This window comes from Pelodiscus sinensis, chromosome 1 (genome assembly GCF_049634645.1).
Source record: "Pelodiscus sinensis isolate JC-2024 chromosome 1, ASM4963464v1, whole genome shotgun sequence".
Taxonomy (NCBI): domain Eukaryota; kingdom Metazoa; phylum Chordata; order Testudines; family Trionychidae; genus Pelodiscus; species Pelodiscus sinensis.
Genome location: NC_134711.1, coordinates 67,632,689 through 67,659,859, shown reverse-complemented (window position 1 = coordinate 67,659,859; position 27,171 = coordinate 67,632,689). Strand labels below are relative to the sequence as shown.

General features: G+C 42.4%; 1 protein-coding gene across 5 annotated transcripts in view; it reads left to right on the top strand.

Annotated features, from left to right (window-relative positions):
• CAPS2 (calcyphosine 2) overlaps window positions 1-27,171 on the top strand; it is a 67,406-nt gene that overhangs the window by 31,111 nt on the left and 9,124 nt on the right. For all 5 annotated transcript variants that reach the window (XM_075931990.1, XM_075931995.1, XM_075931984.1 and 2 more), the window contains 10 exons: window positions 195-262; window positions 2,398-2,517; window positions 7,014-7,088; window positions 7,841-7,936; window positions 8,046-8,139; window positions 12,028-12,143; window positions 23,448-23,524; window positions 24,429-24,583; window positions 25,700-25,819; window positions 26,964-27,060. In XM_075931990.1, coding sequence (XP_075788105.1) covers window positions 195-262; window positions 2,398-2,517; window positions 7,014-7,088; window positions 7,841-7,936; window positions 8,046-8,139; window positions 12,028-12,143; window positions 23,448-23,524; window positions 24,429-24,583; window positions 25,700-25,819; window positions 26,964-27,060 — 1,018 coding nt within the window. The remainder of the gene's footprint in view (window positions 1-194; window positions 263-2,397; window positions 2,518-7,013; window positions 7,089-7,840; window positions 7,937-8,045; window positions 8,140-12,027; window positions 12,144-23,447; window positions 23,525-24,428; window positions 24,584-25,699; window positions 25,820-26,963; window positions 27,061-27,171) is intronic.

Genomic DNA, 27,171 nt, shown 5'->3' with positions numbered 1-27,171 from the left:
TCCCATGCTCCTCTGAGTATCTGGGTTTTGTGTGAGGGGCCTTGTGTGGCAGGATGGCCTATACGCGAAGGCCGTGGACAGAAAAAGCCTGCTTTACAACAAGCTATTGCATTGCTCACCTGCATCTTCTCAAAATCACCTTTTTCTGAAGTGTTTGTCATATCTCACAGGCTCTTAATTCTTTTTCATTTCAGGAGGAAGTAGCTGCAGAGAGGAGAAAGCAAACTGTAGTAGAGCAAGTGATGGTGGATCAGCTATCTAGGTGAGAGAATATACAAAATATAATTACAAGTTAACTCTGTAGAAGAGTCAACTATATGAAAGTGTGCCTTGTTTTGTGAAGGAAGGTTTTTTTAAATTTGTGAACATTCTTTAAATTCTTTATTTTTTTGTAAAACTTGTGTGATAAAAATGGTCGACCTTCTAATTTTAAATGCTGTAATTATGATGTAGCTCTCCAGAGAATTAAAAATTTATGCTAAAACTTACACCCTAATGTTAAGTATTTCACAGTAGTAAATTCTTCAGAGCCAATCTAAATACTTTTCTGCAAAATACATTGGTTTAGAGCCTTTCTTCTGAATATCAACATTTTGTACATTATGTACATTATGTACAAAAAGAACTGCTTTAAAAACAAGGCAATGTAAAACTTAGAGCCTAAAAGTCCGCTAAGTCCTATTTCCTGTTCAGCCAATTGCTTAGAAAAACAACTTTGTTGATGCCAACAGCAGATAATGCTATCCACTTCTTGTTCATGTCACCAGAAAGTGAGTGTGGGTATTTTCATGGCACAGTTGTAGCCTGTGTTACAAGGTGCTTACATGCCAGATGCACTAAAGATTCATATCTCAGTTCTTGCTTCAACCACCATCCCAGAGGATGTACATCCATGCTGATGAGGAGTTCTGCTTGATAACAATCCAAAGCAGTATGGATCAATGCATGTTCTTTTTCATCTTCTGACTCAGATGCCATCAACAGAAGGCTATTTTTTTTTCTTTTTTGGTGATTTGAATTCTGTAGTTTCTGCATTGGAATGTTGCTCTTTGAAGACTTTGGAAAGCAAGTTCCATACCTCATCCCTCTCAAATTCTGGAATGCACTTCAGATTCTTAAATCTTGGGTTGAGTACTGTAGCTATCTTTAGAAATCTCACATTGGTACCTCCCTCGTGTTTCATCAAATCTTCAGCAAAAGTATTCTTAAAATAAAACATGTATTAAGTCGTCATCCTACATTACTAGAACATGAAATATACGGCAAAATGCAGGTAAAATAGAGCCAGACACATACAATTCTCCCCTCCGAGGAATTCAACATGAATTTAATTACATTATTTTTTAATGAGTGCCCTCAGCATGGAAGCATGTCCTCTGGAATGATGGCCAAAGCATGAAGAAACATGCAAATATTTAGCATATCTGGCCCACAAATATTTTGTAATGCTGCCTACAAAAGTGCCATCTGAATGCCTGTTCTCACTTTAAGGTGACATTGTAAACAAGAAGTGGGCAGCTTTATCTCCTGCAAATTGTAACCAAACTTGTTTGTCTTAGCGACTAGCTGAGTAAGAGGTAGGGTTGATTGGGATTATAGGCTCTAGAGTTTTACATTATTTTGGTTTTGAGTGTAATTTTGTAACCAAAAAAAATCTACATTGTTAGTTTGCACTGCAGTACTTGAATGAGGTGAATTGAAAAATACTGTTTCTTTTGGTTATCATTTTTAAAGTTCAAATATTTGTGGTCAGTTGGTATTCTGATGTTTAACAGTGTGATTAAGAGTGCAATTGTGATTACAGGTAATTTTTGTTAGTTAATCATGTGAATTAACCGTGATTAATCAACAGCCCAATTTATCATAGAGCAATGATTCTTAAACTTATTTGATAGCACCCCCATTCTTTGATAGAACCCCCATACTATACTACGTGTAGTAGTTTGTCCCCACTGCCGTGCAAGCACATATACCAATTTAAAAAAATGCAACACTCACTAAATATTCAAAACAGAGAGGCATTTATTCACAGAGAGGCAAACTGCAATGGTTGCAATCAAATATGCACACCTCATTGTAACTAATAGATTAACATACAGATGGCCATTACTTTGTATAATGCTATTTATACGTAACTGAAATCTGTCAAAATGCACAGCCCTGACTAGAGCCAAAAGCACCAAGCCAGCTGATGACCTGATGTATCTGGAGGAATCAACTTTGCTAGGTATTCATTGCTGTGGGTAAACATGCTCAATAACGTTTATTTCCTTAAGCTTCCCATGCCCCCAGAATACATTCTTCATACACACACCCAGGGGTGCCACTCTCCCCCCAGTTTCAGAGCCTCTGTCATAAAGTCATGTTTTGTTAATTTGTTTCTTTTTTCCTGCTCAGGGCTGTAATAAGTGATCCAGAGCAAAGTACAAATACTGGTACTTACCAGAGAGATCATACCTTTGCAGGTCTTGGGACAGCACCATTGCGCTTTAGAAAAAGAACATTACATGAAACAAAGTAAGTTTTTTGTTTTCTTTTGCAGTGCTGGTTGTGGTTTTGAGGTACAAACTTATTCAGCCACTCCTAACTTTAGCAAAATTTGTTCTTTTCAGGCTGAAACTTTTCATGCCTGGTCTTTCTCACTTTTTTTCTTTTTTTCTTTTGCCTTTTGCCAACTGCAATAAAGTTTATTTCATCCAGTTTTAGAGGTGCAAAACCAAGACCAGTGAGGGTATGTCTACACTACAGCACTAATTCGAACTAACTAATTAGTTCGAATTAGTTAATTCGAACTAAGGTAATTTGAATTAGCGCATCTAGATTTAAAAACTAGTTCTAATTAGCGTTTTGCTAATTCGAACTAGCATGTCCACACTGAGTGGACCCTGAACCGAGGTTAAGGATGGCCGGAAGCAGTGCCGGCAGGGCATCAGATTAGGACTTGGAGCGTGGAGCTGCTGTCTCAGGCTAGCCGAGGGCTGTGCTTAAAGAGTCCCGACCCCACCCCGGACAGACAATTCTCAGGGGTTCCCCACTTGCAAAGCAGTCCTGCCTTGGAGTGCCCTGAGTGCCCACACTGGGCACATCACAGCACTCGACCATCAGACCGGCTGCACTTGCCGCAGGCTGCCATCTGGGGAGAGGGGGCAATTGGGGGCTGCAGGAGAGCTTTCACCCCCAGAAACCCGCAGAGCCAGCCCAGTCCTCCCCATCGGGGGCTCGTACCCCATTCCTCCCTCACCTCCTTCTACTTGCCCCTCCCTAGTCCCCCTTCCTGATATACAAAATAAAGGACACGTGTGTTCAAAAATAGAAACTCTCTATATTTAACAAAACTGGGGGAGACTGGGAAAAGGAGGTGGGAGAGGGGAAGAGAGAGGGTGGGAGAGGGGAGGGCAACTAAAATGATCAGGGGTTTGGAACAGGTCCCATATGAAGAGAGGCTAAAGAGACTGGGACTTTTCAGCTTAGAAAAGAGGAGACAGAGGGGGGATATGATAGAGGTCTATAAAAACATGAGTGGTGTGGAGAGGGTGCATAAAGAAAAGTTCTTCATTAGTTCCCATAATAGAAGGACTAGAGGACACCAAATGAAATGAATGGGTAGCAGGCTTCAAACTAACAACAGAAAGTTCTTCTTCACAAAGCAAAGAGTCAACCTGTGGAACTCCTTGCTGCAGGAGGCTGTGAAGGCTAGAACTTTAACAGAGTTTAAAGAGAAGTTAGATAAATTCATGGAGGTTGGGTCCATGGAGTGCTATTAGCCAGGGGGTAGAAATGGTGTCCCTGCCCTCTGTTTGTGGAAGGCTGGAGATGGATATCACGAGACAAATGGCTTGGTCATTGTCTTTGGTCCATCCCCTCCAGGGTACCTAGTGTTGGCTGCTGTTGACAGACAGGCTACTGGGCTAGATGGACCTTTGGTCTGACCCAGGACGGCCATTCTAAGCTCAGGGTCGGGGGTCTCAGTGGACCACCTTGATTTTCATGCACACCTGCTCCTGTGTGGCCAGGCTGGCAGCTCTCCTGCCCTAGACGGCCACTTTCCTGTGCCTAGTGCGGAGGTCGTGGATGAGGTCCACGATGTCTGCACTAGACCAGGCGGGCACCCGCCTCTTGCGGACCCGGGCAGGCTCCCGGGAGCCGCCAGCCTGGTCCCGGGAAGAGGCGGAGGGCTGGGTGGCAGCGGGTGGCTGGCTCGAGCCATGCCATGTGCAGGGTCTGCTGGCAGGCTTGCACCTGGCACTGGCACCGTAGCCAGCCCGTGCCCCTTTAAGGGCTCCGGGGCCGGGAAGGGGGCAGAAGAGTTTCCCTGGTGGCGCCCAGAGTGGCCACCAGGGAAAGCTGGGGAGGGCTAGCCTCCCACTAGTTCGAATTAAGGGGCTACACAGCCCTTAATTCGAACTAGTGAATTCGAACTAGGTGTTAGTCTTCGTAGAATGAGGTTTACCTAGTTCGAATTAAGCGCTCCGCTAGTTCGAATTAAGTTCGAATTAAGTTCGAACTAGCGGATCGCTAGTGTAGCGCCTATCAAAGTTAATTCGAACTAACGTCTGGTAGTTCGAATTAACTTTGTAGTGTAGACATACCCTGAGTTCTTTGATACTGCCTGGATGATCTTCATTGAGTGGTTTGTATGCCTGGAATAAACCAGGTTAGAACTTTCCAGATGGAAGATATGCGTGAAACACAAGACACTGCTATGTGTCCTTGTGCTGCAAAATGTGCACAGCTACAACTGTTCATTTCCTCATTGTGGAAGTGAGAGGGTACTCAATAGTGGTCTATGTAAGCTCCAGCAGCCGCACTCCATGGAAAGGTTGAGATTTTTGCTTATATATGTTGTCTTGGAGGCATGATATTTAATATTAGTTATTGCTACACTTTTATAGTATTTTTTTTTCTTTTTGGTTGTTGTATGACTCCATTAAATCTTCCTCATGCCATGCCATGCATTTATCCATTACTATGACTAATTCAGTAGCTTCAAACCATGCCTTCCTGCAGTAGCAATGTGGCTGTAATAGGTAAATATGCTTTTTCTACCTCAAGGAATGGTGATTTCCAGATAATTCTTTGAGTGTAAAATGTTAACCAAAAGAGTAAGTAGAACATTTTAAACTTATGTGGGTATTGTCCCACAGCACTGATCTTATAGAGCAGAGTGTCCAAAGCTTTTAAAAGCTGGAGAGCCTTCCTTCTCCTCATAGGCTACTATGCCATGAATTATAAAACTCTTGGGCATCTTAAATTACAGATCTTTGTGCCTCCCTTCTCCTTCATCCCCAATACACTTGAGCACTTCAGGACATGCTGATATCTCTTACTGTAATACTTCTCCATTCTTTCATGTTTCAATGACTAGTGAAATAGTTAGCATTTTAAACTTCTGTTTGAGTTAACGTCAATTCAAATGGATGGGTCAGTCAATAGCTCTGCAAATGGAGGCAGATAGCTCTGCATCAGGTTCATTCAGGTGCTCAAATATAATTATGAGACTTTATTTAAAAAAAAGAAAGCTGTGACTTTGGGAAGCAATTTTAAAGTTTTGCTTCTGCTTCCCTTGGCAAGTCTCTGGGCTACCTGTAGGTTATGCCTCTGCTTTAGTAAAATTGATCTAGAGAAATTGAAATTGATGTTGACTGGACATTTTGACACTATGGTGATGAGAACCACACAATTATTTAGGGAGAGAGAGAGATTCTGGAGTTGTTCTGAGTCAGGAACAAGCAGTCAAATGGTTTTTATGCTGAAGAGCAGCTCAATAGTAAGGACTGATTAATTCATCCTATATAGGTCAGAAGCTAACAGTTAAATCATTCCCTAGTGGTTCCCCAGTCTTGCATACCCAGAAATCCATTGCTGTAAATGCACATTAGGCTCTAGTATTGAATGCCACTTCAATGTTAAGATAAGGTAGAAGGCTTGTTAAGTTTTTAAGAGGCTATTCTTCTGAGTACTGTGTTTTCCAGCATTGCTTTTCGTTAAGAGTCATGGAAAATGGTGCCTGGGGGGAGGGGGGGGCGGGGGAACCAACAGTTTTGTAACTCTTCTCAGCATATCTAAGCAACAGTGATGGAGTGTCTACCCCACACATGTCTGATCAGGGCTAAGGTGGCCAATTAACGGCCCACTCTGCACCTGGAGGAGGAGCCAGTGAACAGAGATCTAAGTTGATTGCAAGCAGGCCCACCTTTGTAGGAACAGGCAAGGCCCATAAAGCCAGATTGGGAGAGGAATGGGAGGTGCTACAGATGGTGACTGTTGAGAAAGGGCAGTCATGCTCTGGAAGAAGGAGGGCTAGAGGGATGCTAGGAGAGACTTCAGGAAGGCAGGCAGCAGTCATGCTCTGGGAAGAAGGAGAAAGCTTTTGAGCCGATACACCTGGAGAGAGAAGTGGAATCAGGGTTTAGGAAGCAATTCAAGGAAGGAGCAGGCAGGGCAGTGAGAGGATGCCCAGGACTGCTGAGCTGAAGGTCCTCGGACTAGAACCCAGGGAAAAGGGTAGACCTAGAGTTTTCCTATGAGCTGCCAAGGACATGGCATAAAACTGAGGCAGTGAATGAGAAGCCTGCCTAGGACTGCTGATGGACAGTATCCTGGAAGGGTTGCAACTCTGCATAACCTAGCTGGAAGGCTAAGTCACAAAGGAGAGTCTGAGAGTCCTGGAGCAAGAGGAGCTGCAGACAACAGTCAGAGGGACAGCATGCAAACCATGGATGGGGGCATTGTCCTCCAGAGCTAATCACCAGAGTGACCAGGAGAAGATGCTACAGTAGAGCACTCCATGACATTCACATTGACCCCAAAGATATCTAGACTCGCTCTCCCTGTATTCCAGCTCTTTCATCTGCTTTGTGACTCAACTGGGAAGGGTAATCTGGATCAACTCATAATTAAGGTCTCCACAATCCAAGTATGTTGTTAGTTCTAGAAATGGTTGAAATTGCATGCAAATTGTTACATTTGTAGAATATATTGTTTGATAAATGTGTCATGCATTCTTTTAACAGAATAAGGACCAGATCCTCATTAACTGAAAATATGCTTTCTAATAAGTTACGCTTTGATGGCAGAATTCTGTCAAGGTAATCATAAATTTCATAGAACCCATTTTTAAAATCAGTGAGTAATAAATTATATTCTTTTGAATATTAGCATAACTGAAGCTTATTACATATCTCTTTAGAAGTGTGTTCATAATATATACATTGGAGCCTTGCAGTGGGACTTGTGCTCCGGTGGGCCCCGCAGGACCCACTGCCATAATAGCGAGAGTGGGTAGGAGTGAGATTAAAAATAGTCCTGGGAGGGAATCTAATGTACATTACACATATATGTGTAATTTTAATTTTCATAGGGAGCTGTTATATACTGACATAGTTTAGAACAGCCTTGAGGCTCATTTGACCCAATGGCTCCTTTCTGATGTCTTTTGCTGTAGCCAGTTCTTTCTGGACACAGCTGAGCATTCAGCCCATTAGCTTCAAAGATCGTGATGAACATAGCTGGTCCTAATACATGTAGTTTATTCGTTGACTTGTGAAACTTCTGCAAAAACACCTGTTTTTGGATGGAATTTTAGATACAGAACATAAAATTGAATGTAGATACATGTCTGGGTCCACAAGACAGATTGGACAATATTTAAAACTAAGCTAAAGCAATCAAAAACATTAATATTCTTAAAATAATGATTACATAATATTGTAGGGCATCTGCCAACGAACTGCTTTTAAAGATGTTAACTTCAAAATAGTGATCTATTCATCCCATTTCAGTTTGAAATAGACTACTGTAAACACAAAACTCAAATGGTGTTTTTCAATTACCATTCTAGGAATGGACGTGATGCTTGCAGAGAGCTGATTGGATTCTTTTTTATGTATGACAGATCTCTTACTGTATATGAATATCGACAATTTGGAAAAAATAGGTAAGATGAATAGCTAATAAAATTTTTCAAGAAGAAAATTCTCCAGAATATATCCAGACAAATTACTTTCAAGTTTATTTATTTCAGTTTATTTTAAATGATCTTACAGAACAAATGCCCTACCTTTCATTCAGAAAGGAGTTTATAGTTACCAACGTGGACAAAGAAAAGGACAACAATATGATCTTAATGACTTACATGTTGTAAGTACTTTTTTATTGAAATTATATAAACTCTGCTGATGATTGGAAATGCCACTTGGGTTGCTTGAATTTAAGGCTGAAGCAAGGCCTCTAACCTAGCATTTGAGGGACTAATTCAATTTCTGCTGCAGTCAATAGATGCCTTTGCATTAACTTCAGCTTGCTTTGAGGCCCTAAGAATTAAAGAGTTTGGATTAGAACTGGCTGGGAATTTTTGACTAACCTATTTTATTGGAAAACTAGCCAATTAGCCTGTCATAAGACGGGATTTTCAGGTCTCTCCTCCACCTTGATCTTCTCTCCTGAGCCTCCGGTCTCTTGCGCCGTCTCTCTCTCTCGCTCCTACTGTCTCCCCATCTCTGTCTCAGCTCTCCTCCACCTCCTGCCTCTCCCTCCTTCTGCCTCTCTCTTGGTCTCTTTCTTTCTCTTCTCCCCCTCCTGCCTTGCATTCTCCCTTTCTCTTCTCCTCCTCCTCCTGACTCTCCCCACACCCCTTCCCCTTTCTCTTCCCCTCCTGTCGTGGCGCTCGGCTGAGTGCTGCCTGCTCAGCCGGGCCGCTGCGAGGGAGGGGGCTGGGGCGGTGACATACACGGCCAGGGGGTGGAGCCGTGTACGTCACCGCCCCACCCCCCGCTTCCCCTCCCGCCATGGGGGAGCCCAAATGGTCCCTTGCGCTGCTGGCTCCCCCGCGGCAGCCCGGCTGACGTGTGCAGCACTCAGCTGAGCGCCACAGCAGGAGAAGCAGGGCCATGTACATCACCGCCCCCTGGCTATGTACATCACCGCTCTGCCGCCTTCCCCTCCCTCCATGGTGGCTCGGCTGAGTGTTGCGCGCTCAGCCGGGCCGCCGCGGGCAGGAGGGGCAGGTAGAGTTGCCAGGTTTCCGGCATTGTACTGGAAAGTCTGATATTGGCGTGCTCTATCCGGTTAAAAAAAAAAAAAACAAAAAACAGAAAATACTGGACATGTGCAATGTCCTGTATTTTCTGATTTTTCCGGCTGTGCACTGGAAGGAAGCCTGGTGTGGGCGGGGGGAGCGGCTGGGAGTCCCAGCTGAGAAGAGGGGCCGCGATTGCCGCTGGGAGCCCTGTCGGTTGAGTGTGAGGAGGAGAAGAAGCCTCCTCCTCGCTTGTACGTCGCTGGGACCCTGCGTGGGACAGGCAGCAAGTGCACAGGTCGGTCCCGCTCCCTGCCGGCCAATTTGCTCACCCCCCCCCCCTCCCGGCCGGCCAGTTCTCCCCCACTTCCCCTCCTGATCTTCCCCAGCCAGCCCCTCTGTTTTGGAGCAGGGGACCCCCCCCCCCAGCTCTGCTTCCCGCCGTCCCAATCCTCTTCCTGATCTCCCCGGCCAGCCGCCGCTGCACCTCTCCCTGCCCCCGCCAGCTCTGCTTCCTGCCCCCTCTTCCTCCCGGCCAGAGCTGCTGCACCCCCTGGCAGCTGTGCTTCCTGCTCCCCCTTCCTCCCGGCCACCCTCACGGCCCCCTCCCCAGCTCTGCTTCCCACTGGCCCATTCCTCTTCCTGATCTCCCTGGCCAGTGCCGCTGCACTCCCCACCCCCCGCCAGCTGTACTTCCTCCCGGCCACCCTCGTGGTCCCCGATCCCCCCAGTTGTGCTTCCCACCCCCCCCTTACTCCCGGTCAGCCCTGCCCCCTCCCAGCCGGTCCCCCCTCCATGTCCCCCGGCCAGCCCCATTGTCCCCGCATTAGCTGTTTCCAGGCCCTCCCTTCCCGGCCAGTACTGCTCCCTTTTTGGCCGGTTCCCCCCCACTTCCCCAATGAAGTGGGCCGCTGTGGGGGAGGAGAAGGGGGCGGGGCACTTCCCCCTTCCCCTCCCACTGGCACTCAGCTGAGTTCTGCGCGCTCAGCCGGGCTGCAGCGGGGGAACCCAAACACTCCCCTTGGCTGCCCGCGCTGAGCGCGCAACACTCAGCTGAGCGCCATGTACGTCAGGGCCCCACCCCCCTTCCCCTCCCTCCGTGGTGGCTCGGCCGAGCACTGCGCCACTTAGCTGGGCCGTGGCGCGGGAGCAAGCGGCAGGGAAGCGCGGACTCCAAACGGTGGCTTACCGCTGCTTGCTCCCCCGCCGTGGCCCAGCTGAGCGGCACAGCTCTTAGCTGAGCCGCCACGGACGGAAAGGGGGGCGGGGTGCTGACGTACACGGCCGGGGGCATGGCCATGTACGTCAGCGTTACAGACTCTCAGACATTGGGCTACTATATATATAATGTCAATTTGTCAAAACTAAAACTTTTTATGGAAACTTATTTTGATGAAAGTGTATTTGAAACTGATTTCTCAGGTTAGGATGGAATGTTGAGGGAGATTGACCCCCAAGATAGCCACTAGTCCAGTGGTTAGGGCACTTGCCTGTAAAGTGGGAGTCTCTGTTTTATGTCCCTGCTCCAAAACAGGCAGAGTAGGGACTTGAACTGATGTTTCGTATATCTTAGGGACGTGCCATAGTTATTGAACTACTATTCTGGAGTGGGTGTTCTCATTTTTTTGCAAACATTTTGAAAAGTTTTGTTTTTCCTATTCTGAAACAGTAAATGTACTTAAATCTCAGATTTTCCCAGGAAAGTAAAATTTTCTCATCCGGTTCTAGTTTGGATTAGTGTGCTATATTAGCAATTCTTAGATTGTGAGTCGGGACCCCAAAGTGGGTTGCAGTTCCCTTCGAATGTAGTTATCAGGGCTGGCTTAGACTGCATACAGGGCTAAAGCTTGAGCCACACTTCCTAGGACAGAAGTCAAAGCCCCAGGGCTTCTGCCCTGAGAGGCACGGCTTAGATTGTAGACCACCTGCCTGGGGCTAAAGTCCTTGAGCTTCACATTTGGCTCCCCTGCCCAGAGTGGCGAGGCTTGGGCTTCGGACCTTCAACTAAGGCTAGAGCAGGTTCAGGTTTCCCCATCCTGGGGTCATGAAGTAACTTTTGTTGTCAGAAGGGGGTCACAATGCAATGAAATTTGAGAACCCCTGTGCTATATAAAAGCACTAACTGACAGCCAAATAAATACCACAGGTTGAAACTCTGGGCACCCTTGGGACCTGACTGGTCCCGGATGAGGGATTTTGCTGGACCAGGAGATCATTTCTGGCCCTCCTGCTGCCGGCCCCAACTTCTGCCCTGCCACCCCATCTGGCTTCCCAGCTCCCCTGCGTAGCTCAACTGGGTCATATGCCAGGCTTCTGGGTTCTCCCCCTCTGCCCCACTCCCTGGCTCAGCTGAGCTGCATTCTGGCTCCTGTCCCCTCCCTTGCCCAGCTAGGCCATGCACCAGGCTCCCTCGCATCCCATGCGTTGTGCTAGGCTCCTAGAGCCACCCACCGTTTTTCCCTATGCAGCACACTGGGACTCTCTGATCCTGGAACATTCATGGATGTTGCCAGACCAGAGAGTCCTAGTTTATAGAGGTACAACTGTGCAGATGTCAGTGGTCTCAAAACAGGCTGCATGTTTTACTTTTTCCACCAGAGGGCACATAGCTGCAGCTGGAAAAGGATTTGGAAACCTATATTTTTGTTACCAAAGTGAGTAACTGTGAAAGAGGAGAGAGCTCTGATGACTAAGTAGAACAAAGTTGTGAGTTAGTTCTTGGTAGGTATGTGGCACACTTGCAGATTCTGGTGGGAATTCATGGTGATTCCATGTAAGTACAGCTGCTAGCATATTATTTGTTTTTCTAATTCTCTAATTTTTAGAATAACTAAAATCTCATTTTTTATGTTTTCAAATTATAATTAGAAATGTGTGCCATATTCCAGTTGCATTCTAAAATAACATTTTTTCCTGTTAACATTTTTAAAATTATAGTTTTCAATGAATGTCTTATAGCACATTATGTAGAATATACAACTTACTTTTAAATCATTTATCATCACTTACAGGGTGCTAATCTGACTTTTCTGAGTTGCAATCTTAGCCTTCCAGAAAGTATTAAACAGAATGCAATATTTACCCTTCGTGTCACAAATATTGATGAAGCTGCAATGGACATTCTAAAGTAAGTGCAATAGATTAGTTTTTTTGGATTAGTTCTCTTTTTTTGCAAATATCTTCCCAACTGAAGAATTTATATATAAGCCTTAAGTACATACATATTATTTATTAATTATTGCTAAAAGTTTCTGCATTTAGTCTCTTGTTGGAAAGAACTAGACAGCTGATGAAATAGTATTGAGGTAATGTACAAAGGATCCTTTAACTATTTGTTGGAGTGGCAAAGATTATATTCCTTAAAGGTCTTTTTCACTGTATTTTGGTGCTGAATTTGAATTTAAAGACAAATGATCTAGATGCAAATTGCATATCAAAACCTTTCTGAAGGTACTTATGGTACCAGATTGATTACTTCATTTGAAAATACAGCAGCAAACCCTATTGCCAGCTCTGTCCACATATCTATATAAGCGACACCATCACAGGACCTAACCACATAAGCCACCACATCAGGGATTTGTACAACTGCACATCCTCTAATGCAGGGGTGGCCAATAATTTTTTACCCGGGGCCACCTCAGAAATTTTTTAAGTGTGTCTGGGCCGCTGTGGAAGGGGCCTCGGGTGGAAGTGGTGGGGCTGCGACACTTCCACGCTTCCCCACCCACAGACCTTGATTGGTCTGGGGGTGGGGAAGTATGCAAAATCTTTGCTGTACCCCCCCAGAGAGACTTGCCAGCTGTTTTGAATAGCTGGTGGTTCCCTCTAGGTACCCGTGCCCCTGGCAGTGGGAGGACACTTTACGTGCTCTCCCCTGCTCTCCCCAGGTCAATCGGTCTGGAGAGGGGGAGCATATGAATTCTCTTGCTCCCTGCCCCCACCCTGCAAGGAAGCGCTGTGCTTAGAGTCAACTGCTAGCTGAGCAGAAGCTGTCAGTTGACTAAGTGCTGAACCTCTTGCAGGGTGGGAGGAGATTTCACGCGCTTCCCCCACCCCCATTCCCTGATTGACTTGGGGGCAAGGGGAGCACGTGAAGTCTCCAGCCACCCTGTCCGGTGCTTAGAAGCACCATGCCCCTCTCAGGGTGGGAAGAGACTTCATACACTTCCTCCTGGCCCCAGGCCAATCAGGGCTTGCCCCTCTCAGGGTGGGAGGAGACTTCGCGTGCTCCCCCCCAGGCCCTGATTGGCCTGGGGGCAGGGAGAGTGGCAGGGACTCCGTGGGCTGGATCAACTTGCTTGGTGGGCTGGATCTGGCCCACAGAGGCCCTTTTGCCCACCCTTGCTCTGATGTGATGTTATCAAATACCAGCAATGCTCCTCTGCCATGTATGTTGGTCAAACTGGACAGTATCTGTGATTAAAGGATTAATGGACATAAATCAGATGTCAGGAATGGTAACACACATAAACCTGTAGGGGAATATTTTAACCTCCTTGGACATTCAATAATGGATTTAAAAGTAGTCATTCTTCTACAAAGGAATTTTATCTCCCAGTTACAGAGGGGAAACTGCTGAACTGGAATTCATTTACAAGTTTGACACCATCAACTTGGGCTTGAATAAAAATATTAACTGGTTAACACACTCCAAAGTCAATTTCCTATGCCTTTAATATTTGCATTTACACATTAAAAGCTATGAATGGGACACATCCAGCCTGACTCAATTAGCTTAGCATCATTAACACTGGTCCTGCTATTGACAGGAAACTGCTTTTGCTGTTATATATACTATGCATTCTGTAATTTCCACTCCAACTCATCTGATGAAGTGGGTTTTACCTATGAAAGCTCATGATATAATATATTTGTTAATCTCTAAGGTGCTACAGGACTGCTCATTGCTTTTAAAGTTGCATACTAACACTACCCCTCTGAGACTTTTCATTTTAAAGAGTACACCTTCTGATTGTTACTATATAGATATTTAAGCATTCCTGCAAAGGCCTACACTTTAAGAATTTAGGAGGAGTCATATAATTAAGCTAGTTACAGGAGTATGAAAACCAAAGAATCAAAATCACAAACTGCTTATGTATGTCTTCTCTACGAGTGTCTTCTCTCACTGTGACAGTCTCTGGCCTTGTTCTGAACCTGAGCCTTTGGCTAAGCAGCATGGGCAGCCATAAGTGGGGAAACATGTGGTCGCGTCCTCACACATCCCAAGCCTGTCATATTGAAGTAAGGCAATTTTGGGCCTTTTAGAAAGGCGATCCAATCTACTGTCTCTAGTTAAAGGGAAGAGCCTAAATGATTTAAAAATATTTAGGTTGATAGCTTTTTTTTCTGTCAAGGATACACTTGTTAATAGTTGTGAATCCTTGTTTCTTTATTGTTTTGTTGTTATGCTACCCACTTCTCTATTACTTATGTGTAAGGTCTTTGGTATTTTGATTGTTTCTGTCTGTTGGGGTATGTCTACACTGCCACCCTAGTTCAAACTAGGCTGGCTAATATAGGCAATATAAATCACGGGCTTCATTTGCATCTTGCCGGGTGCCGCCATTTTTTAATCCCCGTTAGTGCAGACTCCGTGCCCGCGGCTACATGCGGCACGGAGTGGGTAGTTCGAATTAGGCTCTCTAATTCGAACTACCGTTACTCGTGGAATGAGGTGTAACGGTAGTTCGAATTAGAGAGCCTAATTCGAACTACCTACTCCGTGCCGCGTGTAGCCGCGGACACGGAGTCTGCGCTAACGGGGATTTAAAAATGGCGGCGTCCGGCAAGATGCAAATGAAGCCCGTGATATTTAAATCCCGGGCTTCATTTGCAACTTTGATTGCCTACATTAGCCACCCTAGTTCGAACTAGGGTGGCAGTGTAGACATACCCTTGTATAGTTACTTTTGCTGGGTATAAACCAAATAAGGTGGAGGGATATAAATGATTAGATAATCATGTTACAGCATGCTAGGATTGGTTAGTTAAATTTCAGTACAATGATTATGATTAAGATATAGCTGAGAATATTACTATATAAATTAGGGGCAAATGGAAACTAAGTTGAAAAAATGTGAACTGGAAACTGGATTCATGCTTGCTGGAAGCTAACCCCAATAAACATTGACTTGTTTATTGGACTTGTAGTATTGCTGTTCTCAATTCATATTAGAAGGACCAGGGAAGTGAGAGGGTGAAGGGATAAGACTTCTAACACTGCTCAGTACCTTAAGGGAAAGAAGGTCAAAGAATTGGAAGAAAAGAAAGGAGTAAGAGGTAGCTGATGCACTTCCAAATAAGACATCACTTAGGCTACGTTTGCATTGCATCCCTCTTGGGGAAAAGCCTATGCAAATGAAATGCGGATTAGCATATTGCCACGCTTCATTTACATAATTAATTAGGGCCTGTTTGTGCGCACGAGGCTTTTGCACAAAAAGGAACCATCTACACAGCTCCTTTTTGTGCAAAAGCATCCTCTTGCGCAAGAGCTGTTCTTCCTCATTTCCTTTGTTCCCTATGCCCTGTAAAGGCCAGGGCTAAAATGTAATAAGTACAGTTTGGAGATGCAGTGCATTTCTACCATGGAAAATCTCTCTTGAAGGGAAATTCCTACCTTTTATTATTTCAAAATAGGCTTTGATAAATTCTAGGCTGTCACATAATTAAAACAGGTAATTGTGATTAATTGCACAGATTAAAAATGATGAATCATGTTACTAATCACATGGTATTCTAGCACTGTTTAAAAGTGTATTTAAATATTTTCAGATGCTTTCTGTATTTTCAAATATATTGATTTCTATTGCAACACAGAATACAAAATGTATAGTGCTCACCTTATATTTTTGATTACATATATTTGCTCTATAAAACCGCAAACAAAATAGAATTTTTCAATTCTCCCATTACAAGTACCATAGTGCAATCTTAACATGAAAGTTGAAGTTACAAACATAGAATTAGGTGCACAAAGAACTGCATTCAAAAATAAAACAATGTAGAACTTTAGAGCCTAAAAGTCCACTCAGTCCTTCTTGTTCAGCCATCACCCAGTCAAGTTTGTTTACATTTTCAGGATATAATGCTGTCCACTTCTTGTTTACATGTTACTAGACAGTGAGAATAAGCATTTGGATGACACTGTTATAGCTGGTGTTGTAAAATATTTATATGCCAAATGCACTAAAGATTAATGTGCCCCTTTATGCTTAAACCACCATTCCAGAGGACATGCTGATGACCGATTCTGCTTGACACTTATCCAAAACAGTGTGGACCAATTCATGTTCATTTTTATTATCTGAGTCAGATGCCACCAGCAGAAGATTTTTTTTTCCTTGTTTGGATTCTGTAGTTTCTGAATTGGAGTTTTGCTCTTTTAAGATCTCAAAGCATTATTCCCACCTTGTCCCTCTCAGATTTTGAAAGCTATCTTTAAAAATCTCACATTGGTACCATCTTTGATTCTTTTCGAATCTAAAGAGAAAGTGTTTTTAAGATGAACACTTGCTGGATCATTATCTGAGACTGCTATTATGGTATATGAAATATACAACGGAATGTGGGTAAAACAGCAGGAGGCATGCATTTCTCCTCCCAAGGAGTAAAGTCACAAATTTTAATAATAATTTTTTTAATGAGTGTTATCAGCATGAAAGTGTCTCCTTACGACTGGTGGCTGAAGCATGAAGAGGCACATGAGTGTTTAGCATATCTGGCATGCAAATACTTTGCATTGCTGGCAGCAAAAATACATGCCGACATTTGTTCTTGATTTAAGATGACATTTTAAATAAGCAGGCAGCATTATCTCTTATAAATGTACATACACTTGTTTATCTTAACAGCTGGCTGAAGAAGTAGTAGTACTGAGTGGACTTGTGGGCTCTAACTCTTTTGTTTGAGTGCAACAACAACAACAACAAAACCCTGCAGTTGTATATTGTTGCACTTTCATGATAAAGAGATTGCATTACAGTACTTGCATGTAGAGCCCCAAATGGATACATTTTTTACCAACAGATGTGGATATCCATGGACAGAAATCAGTATCTGCTGATCCTCAGAGCACTACCCCCAGGAGACTCTGCAGCCAAAGGAGAGGAACATGGTCCCACTGTTCCTAAGATTCAGCATCCTACACTGGCAGCACTTCTCAGCTGTATGGCAGTACCTTCCCCAGGCCTGAGCCTGTATAGCTAGAGGCAGTCCAACCACACAGCTGGAAGGCACTGCCAGCGTGGGATGCTATCTCTCTTAGGAGTGACGGCACCACATTCCTATCCTTTGGACTGCAGCATCTTGTGGGAGTAGAGCCCTGTGGATCAGCAGATACCAATTTCTATTTGTAAATATCCACATCCATGGGTAGACAGTCCATACAGGCCTCTGTATATATGAGATGGACTGAAAAATACTATTACTTTTGTATATTTTTTTAGAATGCAAATATTATTATTTTTAATTACAAATATAAAGTGAGCACTGAACACTTTTATATTCTGTGTTTCAACTGAAGTCAATCTATATGAAAATGTAGAAAAATGCCCAAAATATTTAATGGATTCCATTTTTTAGCAGCACAATTAAAACTTTAGTTAATTGCAATTATTTTTTTTAGTTCACCATGTTAGTTAACTGCAATTAGTTAACAGCCCCAATAAATTTACTTGTTATACAGTAAAATAAGTAACTTTTAAAAACCTATTTCATCTTTGTAATAGCTAGTTGAATGGCAAATCATTGAATGTATATTATTTTGTAAATCGGACTCTCAGCAGAATATTTCTGAAAAGGAAAATGTCATTTACATTTATTATCTTCCTTTTGGGTTTGTGGATTTCATTGGTAGAACAATAGTTCTTGTTACAGATAATTTTGTTTGAAGATTATGGTTCCATTACTGTGTTGCCTGAGCAATTCTAATTCTATTAAGTTATTTAAAGATGTACTTTCATGGTATTTGCTGACTCAAATTATAATGAAGATTCAAAGTTACCCTGTAATAGATATTTCAAGATAGAAACCATCCCTTTTTTAGCAGTAACAATGCCACAATTAAGACATTCATTCAGTATTTCAAGACTTTATTAGAACAATTTAATTGACTATTGCTACAAATTTCATACCATCTTTCAAAATGCCTAGCTTTATAAAACCTGTGCTCATTTACACTTATGCCCACATTAGGGCCTCATTATGCTGCCAGTGGTTTAAATGGTCCATACTGTACTGAGAAGCAGGCCCATAGAATTCACAGCTTATCTGCATATTGTAGTGTCCAGAAATTATATATCTATATCAGTGTTTCCCAAATAGTGTTCCGCGGAACACCAGGGTTCAGTGAAGTGAAAATAAGGGTTCTGCGAGAAAATTCTATTACAATAACATTTTATGATTTTTTAAAAAATAATAATTAATATTATGTGATTTTTGTTTCTAAATATGTGCAGTTCAACTAAATGTTGATCTCATGACCTTGTTTAGCATTTGTTTATTATAATCCTTACTTATTTGTGGTCTACTTCTTCAGCTCCATATATTAGACTGTTATTAAGGGTTCCGCGGCCAAATAAAATTGGGAAACACTGATCTATATGATATTTACATCTAGTTTTTCCTTCTAATTATATCAAGGTTTTCCTAAAATGGAGGACAAGAGTTTACTATTGATAATTCAGGCAAGACATTTTGTATTTCATGAATACATTCTTTTTGCTGCACAGCTTCTTTCTTTATCCATCACAAGATTATGCAAATGCCACCGCTTCTGCTCCCAAGAGGGACGAGACAAAAGATCAGAGGGAAATGCCTTCATCATACCCTGGACCTCTCCCCTTCTATATGCCTTCCCACTGACTCCATTACTCTCCAGGATGATCAACAAGATTTGCACGGATCAAGCCACAGTGATTCTAATAGTGCCCTATTGGCCAAGACAACTGCGGTTTTCCTACCTGCACCATTTATCGATTGCTCACCTGATCCCCCCCCCCCATCAGTCCCAAGTTACTGACCCAGCATCAAGGCAAAACTCTCCACCTCAATCTCAGGGCCCTCAAACTCACAGCATGGCTTCTTCATAGTTCCAAAATGAAGAACTTACCTGTTCAAACAGTTTGAAGCAGATCCTCCTAAATAGTCAGCGCTTCTCCATGAGGTATACCTACCAAAACAAATGGAAACGATTTCAAGAGTGGTGCCGCAGTCGTCAATTGCATCCAAACACTGTTCCGATACCTGTCGTGCCGGAATACCTGATGGACCTCAGTGATGCTGGCCTTTCTATTAGCTCCGTTTGTGTCCATCTGTCCACTATCACAGCCTTCCACAAACCAGTGGATGACCTCTCGCTCGTCGCACATCCTATCACAAAGTGCTCCTTAGCCGGTTTGCAAAAGACTTGTCCAAATTTACACCTGCCAGTGCCACCTTGTGACTTAAACCCTGTGCTTGGCACACTCACAAGACTAGCTACTTTGAGCCAGTAGCTACTGCCTCCCCACAACATCAAGCTATGAAATTGGCCTTCATAGTGTCAGTTACTTCTGCAAGAAGTGTAAGAGAAATTGCAGCCCTGATGGCTCATCCTCCATATACTATTTTTACCAATCATCCTCAGACCTCGTCTCAACTTCCTTCATAAAGTTATATTGGACTTTCACCTCAATGAGCCCATCTACCTTCCCACCTATTTTCCAAAACCTCCCCGAGGGAGCTGATGCTACATACTCTGAATGCTAGGCAAGGCCTTTCATTCTACATAGATAGGACCAAGGAAATCAGACTTTTCATTTTATGTCTGGTCCCCACAAGGGAACAGCAGTTTCTGTGCAGTGTATCTCCAAATTGATTGCTAATTGCATATACCTTTCCTACTATCTTAGTAGGAGGGAACCACTGCAGACTATCACAGCATACTCCACCTGTGCTGTGGCCATGTCAGCTGCTTTCCTGAATTATATATCCCTTGGATATATGCAGAGCAGTGATATGGTCTTCCCATCACACCTTTGCACAACACTATGCTTTACAGCAGGGACCCATACCTACCACCACTTTAGCCAAAGCAGTCCTTGCCTCTTCTCACAACTGAGTCCAACACCCGCAAGAGGTGGTTACTGCCAGCTATCACCTGAGTGGAGCACCTAGAGGGACACCACTTGAAGGAGAAGAAGTTACTTACCCTGTGTAATAACAATGGTCCTTCAAGATATGTCTCTCTGTGGGTGCTCCACTACCCTCCCTCCCTCCCCTCTACTTTGGAGTCCACTGAACAGTTTCTGGTAAAAAAGGAATGGAGGGACACTCGCACCGCACACACAGCCAATGAATTAAAACAGCGCAAGATGGCTACTGTGCATGCACGGCGTGGGTAGGCACTGCTAAGCAAAAATCTCCAATCACCAGTGTGAGCACCCAGAGGGGGGCACATCTTAAAGAAATATTACTGCACAGAGTGACTAAATCCTTCATATTTTTTCCCAACCAACAAAATTGTCAATATGATTAAAAACCAAATGTTCATTTTTGTATGAGAGCTTATAATTCCTGTACAAGTCTCTTCCTTTAGATTCAGCCTCTGCACCCTGAGTCCTAATAAATAGCTGTTAGCAGTAACAGTAAAGACTTGTGTGGCAAGTTATACATCTATACAGGGGTGGGCAATAATTTGTAATGGGGGTCACTGATTTTGGTAAGTGGTCAAGAGCTGCACTTCTGTGGAGGGAGTATGGGGTCTGCGACAGCAGGTTGGGTGTAGAAGATAACTTGGGATAGAGGACTGAGGTGCAGGAGAGAGTGAGGGGTTTGAGAGGGAATTTGGGTGATGAAGGGGGTTATGATCTGGGTGCAGGGGCTTAGAGTGAAGGGTCCAGGAGGGGTGATGGGTGCAGGATAGGATTCTGGCCAGGAGGAGGGATGCAAGAGGGGGTTCAGGTTCTGGGAGCGAGTTGTGACCTGGTGGGGAGGGGTGCAGAGCATTTGGGTGGTGACATGAGGCAGGGGAATGAGGTGCAGGGTCGGGGGAAGGAGGGTATGTTTGCCAGAAAGGATTCTGGCCTGGGGGAGAAGTGTAGGAGGTGGTACAGAGTCTGGGAATTGAGACCTGGAGGATTTGGGGAGAAGGGGATACAGAGGGTTTGGGTGGTGGCCTGGAGCAGGTAGTTGAGGGGAGGGGTGTGTGCCAGAGCATCTCTGGCTGGGAGATGCTTACCAAGGCAGCTCCCAATCACCAGTTCTGCAGGAACCTGAGCCGCCCAGCCTGTGTGCTGGGCAGCTGCTCCACTTGGCTCTTCTCCAGCACAGTGAGGGATGGAGGGTGAGGAAGTGAGGAGGCTTCATTCGTTGCCTCGGCCTTCAGCAAAATTTCTCAGCTCCTATTGCCTGGAAACTTGCCAATGGGAGCTGGGGGATTTGGCTAGAGGGTGGGGACAGCATGCGAAGCTTTCTCCTTCCTGCCCAGCCTGCATAGCAATTAACAGCCAGCTGTTTAAAGCAGCTGCAGCTACTGAGTCCTAAGGGTGTTGGCGAGGCGGCCGTGGGCCAGATCCGGCAGCTTGGCGAGCCGGATCTGGCCTGCTAATTGCCTCTTACCCACCCCTGTCCTATAGATATTCACAGACAATATGCCAACCCAGAGAAATAAATTCATTATTAACCAAATAGCCATTGAAGAAGATTCACATCTACCAATGGTTCAGAATCAAGAGCCTTTTGAGCCCAATGAAGAGAACAGCTCATGTGGTTCTGGCCATAATTTTACATGAATTTTTGCAAAAGTTGCAACCATAGAAAAGTGAGTAATAGTTCTAGCATCATTTTTTCTAAGTGAGCATATCAGACTCCCCATTTGAGTGTCATCAAGTGTCAAGATTAGTCAGAATGACAGATTAGACAAGTCTTTGGCACAGCTTTCTAGTTTCCATTAGCTCTAAAAGACGGGGAGTTCTGAAGGCCTCTATCCATTCAAGAAAAACAATACTATTGTTGTAGGAAAAGGTTGTTCTTTTAGCTCCAGAAACTTTTCTGTTCAGAGTAAACTCTTCTTTCCACAATTACAGTGAAATGATTCTTCCATCATTTTGTTGCAGAGCTTAGCACCACTGTTAATGTTGAAGCATAAATCAGCATTAGAGTTACAGGTCTAACTGCACTTCTTTTTTCCTTGGTTGCCTCTGTGAACTTATTCTATAGCACCTTTATCCTCCAGGGTGGAATTTTGCAATTCTTCTGCTTTTAGTTTGGTTTGGGTGACAGTACTCTGTATACCGAGTATGAGCACCTGGGGTTCTTCCTTTCAGAAATCTGCAGCCAAATGTATATAGTGACACACAGATGTCTTAAATTAAAATATAATTTATTTAGCAGTAGAAATAAAGCACAGAAGGGGAAAAAAGTTTTTAATCACCCTATCTTACTAACTGCTGATAACCAAGGGAGATGTAACTTTTTCAGATACAGGGCAGCTCCAATTAGCCCAGTTGTTACTTCATTCATCTCATTTTGCTCATGATGGGCGATTAGGCCTCAAAGTTGCAACAAGTAAGATGGTAAAATCCTACACCAGAGGACATCTCAGAAAATTACAAAGGAGTCAGAACTCTCTCCACAATGTCCATTGTGGCATCACAAGGAAAAATATATGAGACTTCTCAGAAGAAGATTAGCAAAGTAGATTTTGCAGAGGCTTCAGTTGGTAGGAAGATGTTGTTTGGCTCATTCTCAAGGGATTCCTTAAATGACAAAACTCTTGCACTGTATGGAGCGTCTTCTATTTCTGCTAATTGTTTGGCTCTTAAAATTCTGCTTATCCTGGGTCTCTCTATTTTTGTGATTCATTACTCACTGCTTCCCATTAGTGGTGATGGAGAGAAAAGCTGTTAGGCAGTTTCTTACCTGATATTTTTCTTTGTTAGCAGTTTCTTTTATCAACCAACTCACCCTGGCAATCTGGTAGATGACTCTAATACTGTGTGTTGTAAGAAATTGAAAATTTCCTCTAAATGGAGACCTAGTTACCTTAAGGTTATTTATATATGATGTCAGGTTGTCATCTTAATTCTAATAATTGGTTGCTAGAGTATTTCTACAGCTTTGGGAAAACTCATCTGGTGGCCTAAGGGAGGGGCTTAGTACTGGAAATTCCAGCAACATTATTGCTTCTGAATTCCATAGGGGAGAAGTGTTATTTATCAGTGATGTATGAGAGAAACTGTTAACAGAACATTATTGGGTAAGAAAGATCTCATTCCTACTACTATTGTACAAGAACATTTTGTGTTATTAAAATTAAGGCACTTAATATGCTGATGAGTGATATAAGAATCGAAGGCTTTTTTCTGTTTGAAATATTTTTGTTAGCAGTCTTTTCATTTTGGCAATGTAGGTAACTTGATAATTATCGACTGGTTAATTTCAGAACTACTTCTGTGGGAATCAAGCAAGATATTACCCAGCAAGAGATTGATGAGAGCAGGGTTTTCAGGATTGTTCAAGGTTTGTACACTTTTTATTAATTTTAATTTACATTTAATGTTACGTTTTAGTGTCTTTTCTATTAATCTAAAAAGCATAGTTTTTAATATTATTTCTTTTAAAAATAAGTAAAAGCAAGGTATTTAAGTGAATACAATAATTATTACTACTACAGGGATCAAACATCAGAGAAAAAGAATGCAAACACATATGTCTCTTGCTTTGTGCTTTAATATATGTATGTTTCTAGAGAATTTTCTTTCTTCTTTTTTTGACAAAAGAAAAAGCCAGTAGACACTGATGTGTAGATTAGTTATAAATGTAATGTGTAAAATGTTGCTTTCGGTAATGACATCACTTATAAAAGAGATGTTAAGAACCCCATTCATGTGACAATGAATTTTAATATATTTTGCCCATTTGTCACTGATACGGTATTTGAGAAAATGGCTTTTGGTCATTTTTAATATATTGGATGCATTCTAGATTTTCACGGTCTGCATATTAAATATTTTGCTTCCTAATAAAGACGTCAAGGCACATTTATTAATGTTTCCTGGAAGATGTAATTCATCTTTCATTTGTAGTGTACAGGCTTTCAGAGAGAAGATTTTGCTGTTTCACATGAATATGATTATATTCAAACAGGATTACATTAATCCAAAGTAGGAATTTTTAAGTTCACGTGCACAGGGTCCACATGAGTGATTTACTAGGCAGCATGCACTGCTATTCACATCTCTCAGTCAGAACTGAGAGAAAATTCTCAGTCAGAACTGCTGGTCTGTGTTAAAAGCCCGTACACTTCAAAAACAAGAGAAGTTGGATGCATGGATATGATGTTTAGCTAGCAGTGTGCTCAGTGGGAGTTTTTGGGAAAGCATCTTCAAAACATCTTCATGTAAACATTTCATCTGATCCTTAGGTATACTTAAAGAGAAGCTAAGTAAAAGGGGAGTTCGTGTTGTAACAAGATTAGGAAAATATTTCCGAGAACTGGATCATAAGGGAGATGGAGCCTTTTCTAAAGCAGTCTTCAAACAAGCTCTAACATTATTTCATTTAGAAGTACCTGAAAAGGTAAGTCTTGATGCAATTGCAATCAGGAGTGTGATACCGAAGTGATTTGTCTACTAAAACTTTATGGAGTTGCTACTTGTCTTCATTTAATTATGCAGTTTGAATGACTATATTTGCTCCTTTTTCTGTGCTTTTTGGTACTTCTGCTTTTAATCCCACATGAAACCCCCTTTAAAAAGTAACAGTCATGCCTTCTTTAAATATCATAAAGAAGCAGAAAAAGGCACCCCCTTTTTTTTCAGGTTCTCTTTAATTAATATTTTTTTTAAAGTGCTGGGGCCTAATTGAGTGAGAGCTACTATACTTCCAGCTGATAGGTAGAGTAGGAGAAACTTCCTTTGAAAAAGGTTACTGATGGTAGTTTACTATGTTCATATCCTTAATTAATAATGCCTTTATTTCAGGTTAGACTATTCCATGTATTAGACTGGGTAGTAGATTCCCATTGTCAAAATAGATGTTGATAATCTATTAGTAAGGATCCCAGGAATTCAACTCTTTTTTACCATCTAGGAACAGGAGGGGTCAGTCATTGTGGTGCTCCCGTAATTGCTGCTTGTGTTCTTGACCTGAATTCTTGGAAAGAATATTGCTTCGGTTGCTACTCTTGGCTTGTTTTTGGTGACATCAAGGGAAGATGGATTTAAATGAACTCTAAAATAAGATAATTTCTTTCTAAAGGAGGTGCTGGGTTCTGAGACAGAGTAAAGACAGTCTTGGTTTAGCAAATGATTATTTAGTCCCAAAAAAGTCTGGTGGGTCATGATTTTGCCTCATCTCTGCTATCGAAGAAGTGGGATTTTTTTGCCTCCTAAATGGCGGCAGCAGAGTTTAAGCCTTTATTGGATGCTCAGTAAATTTTGGGAATTTCAGAGGGCTCAGCCCCAGTATATTCCTACAGGATGAAATCAAACCCTTAGTTTTTGCTTTACCTGCCAACAGACAATCTGTCTTCTGTAATTATGTTTTGGCAAATTTAAGTTGCAGTCGTTCCGTAATAATGTGAATCTCTCAATAATTTATAATACATTCTGTTATAAACGAATCTGACTAGCTTATGCTGAGAGAGATCTTGTAGGAGGTAACATTGGAAAGTCACTCTTTTTTAAATTGCAGGATTTTGAGTCTTTGTGGCTTATTCTTGATGATAACGGAAATGATAAAGTTGATTATGGGGAGTTCACTCGTGCCTTTATTGGAGAAATGAATGAGTATCGAAAAACATTTGTTAGAAAAGTAAGTTTATTTTAGTTATTCCACATAAGGATATAACAACATATATGGGAAACATCTGAAATTGTTGAATGCCTATTTTTGGTCAATAATATATTTTGGTTTTGATTTTTTGTTAAGTTGTGTATCTGAAATTTAGGCATCTAAAATGATATGCCGGTACATTAATCTAGTCTACATGTAGATTAAAAGGCTGCATCTGCTTTGCTTTTGTGGAATTACCCAGTTTTGATTTCTGCAACTGGCACCAAAAATTCATCAGTTTTTAGCATGCTCCCTATACTTACTCATTCTTACAATGAGGTTTAATGGATAGATCGCTGAATTGGGACTCAAGAACTGCCTTCCATTTTTGGTTCTCCCATAATTGTGTTTAGGCAAGCCATGTCAGCTATGTGCCTTCTGTCAAAGCTTCCCCATCTGTCAAAGAGACATAAATCATTTGAAATCTACAGAGGAAAAGCACTATGTGAGTGCAAGATATCACTTACCATTTTGTAAGGTGTTGCATGTGTGAAAACTGGATAGATAAAGGGATTGCTAATGCAATTGAAACCTTTCATTTTCTAGGACCCTTATTAGAATCCATCCAATATTTTACTGACTCTAAGTTGTTAAATACTAAGAATAATGCCCTGCTTTTTGGTAACTTTATTCCTAGAGGACCTGGTTTTCCCAGTCTTACTCTGAATCCCACACTCTGTGTGATGCCATTGAAATAAAGATTGAATTATTACTGCTATCAGTGTCAATGCAATCCAATTATGGGAGATTTAATTGAGTTCTTTTTCTGCCCCATGTAAATGGCTGTCAACTAGGAACTGATTTCAGAATCTTTTCCTGTTGTTGAGCAAAAGGCATAAAGAACACTGCTTGATTTCAGATCCTAGATTGAATTTGCAGTATTAGTGGGGAAAAATGTTTACATTTTATGTAGAAGTAATTGAGGGATAGTAACAATGGAATCTCACAATGTTTTGAGTCAGGTTTTTGACTACATTGCAGACTGAGATTGCTCATATAAAATATGTAAGTATTTCACTTTACATACATTACATTGGACATAAAATATCTGATTTAATTAAATGCATTTATATCATAATTTCTTCCGACTTCTGTAACACATTTCCTTTTTATCTTTGTTTAGGCTTACATGAAACTTGATTTCAACAAAACCGGCAGAGTACCTATGGTAGACATCAGAAAGTGTTATTGTGCCAAGAAACACTCCCAAGTGTTGTCAGGTAATTCAAGTAAGAAGTATTTTAATTAGCTAGCTGATCTTACTTGCTAGCAGAGATATAGTACTTGCAAATTGTTGCTGTTATGATAAGGTATGTTTCCCAATGGCTTGG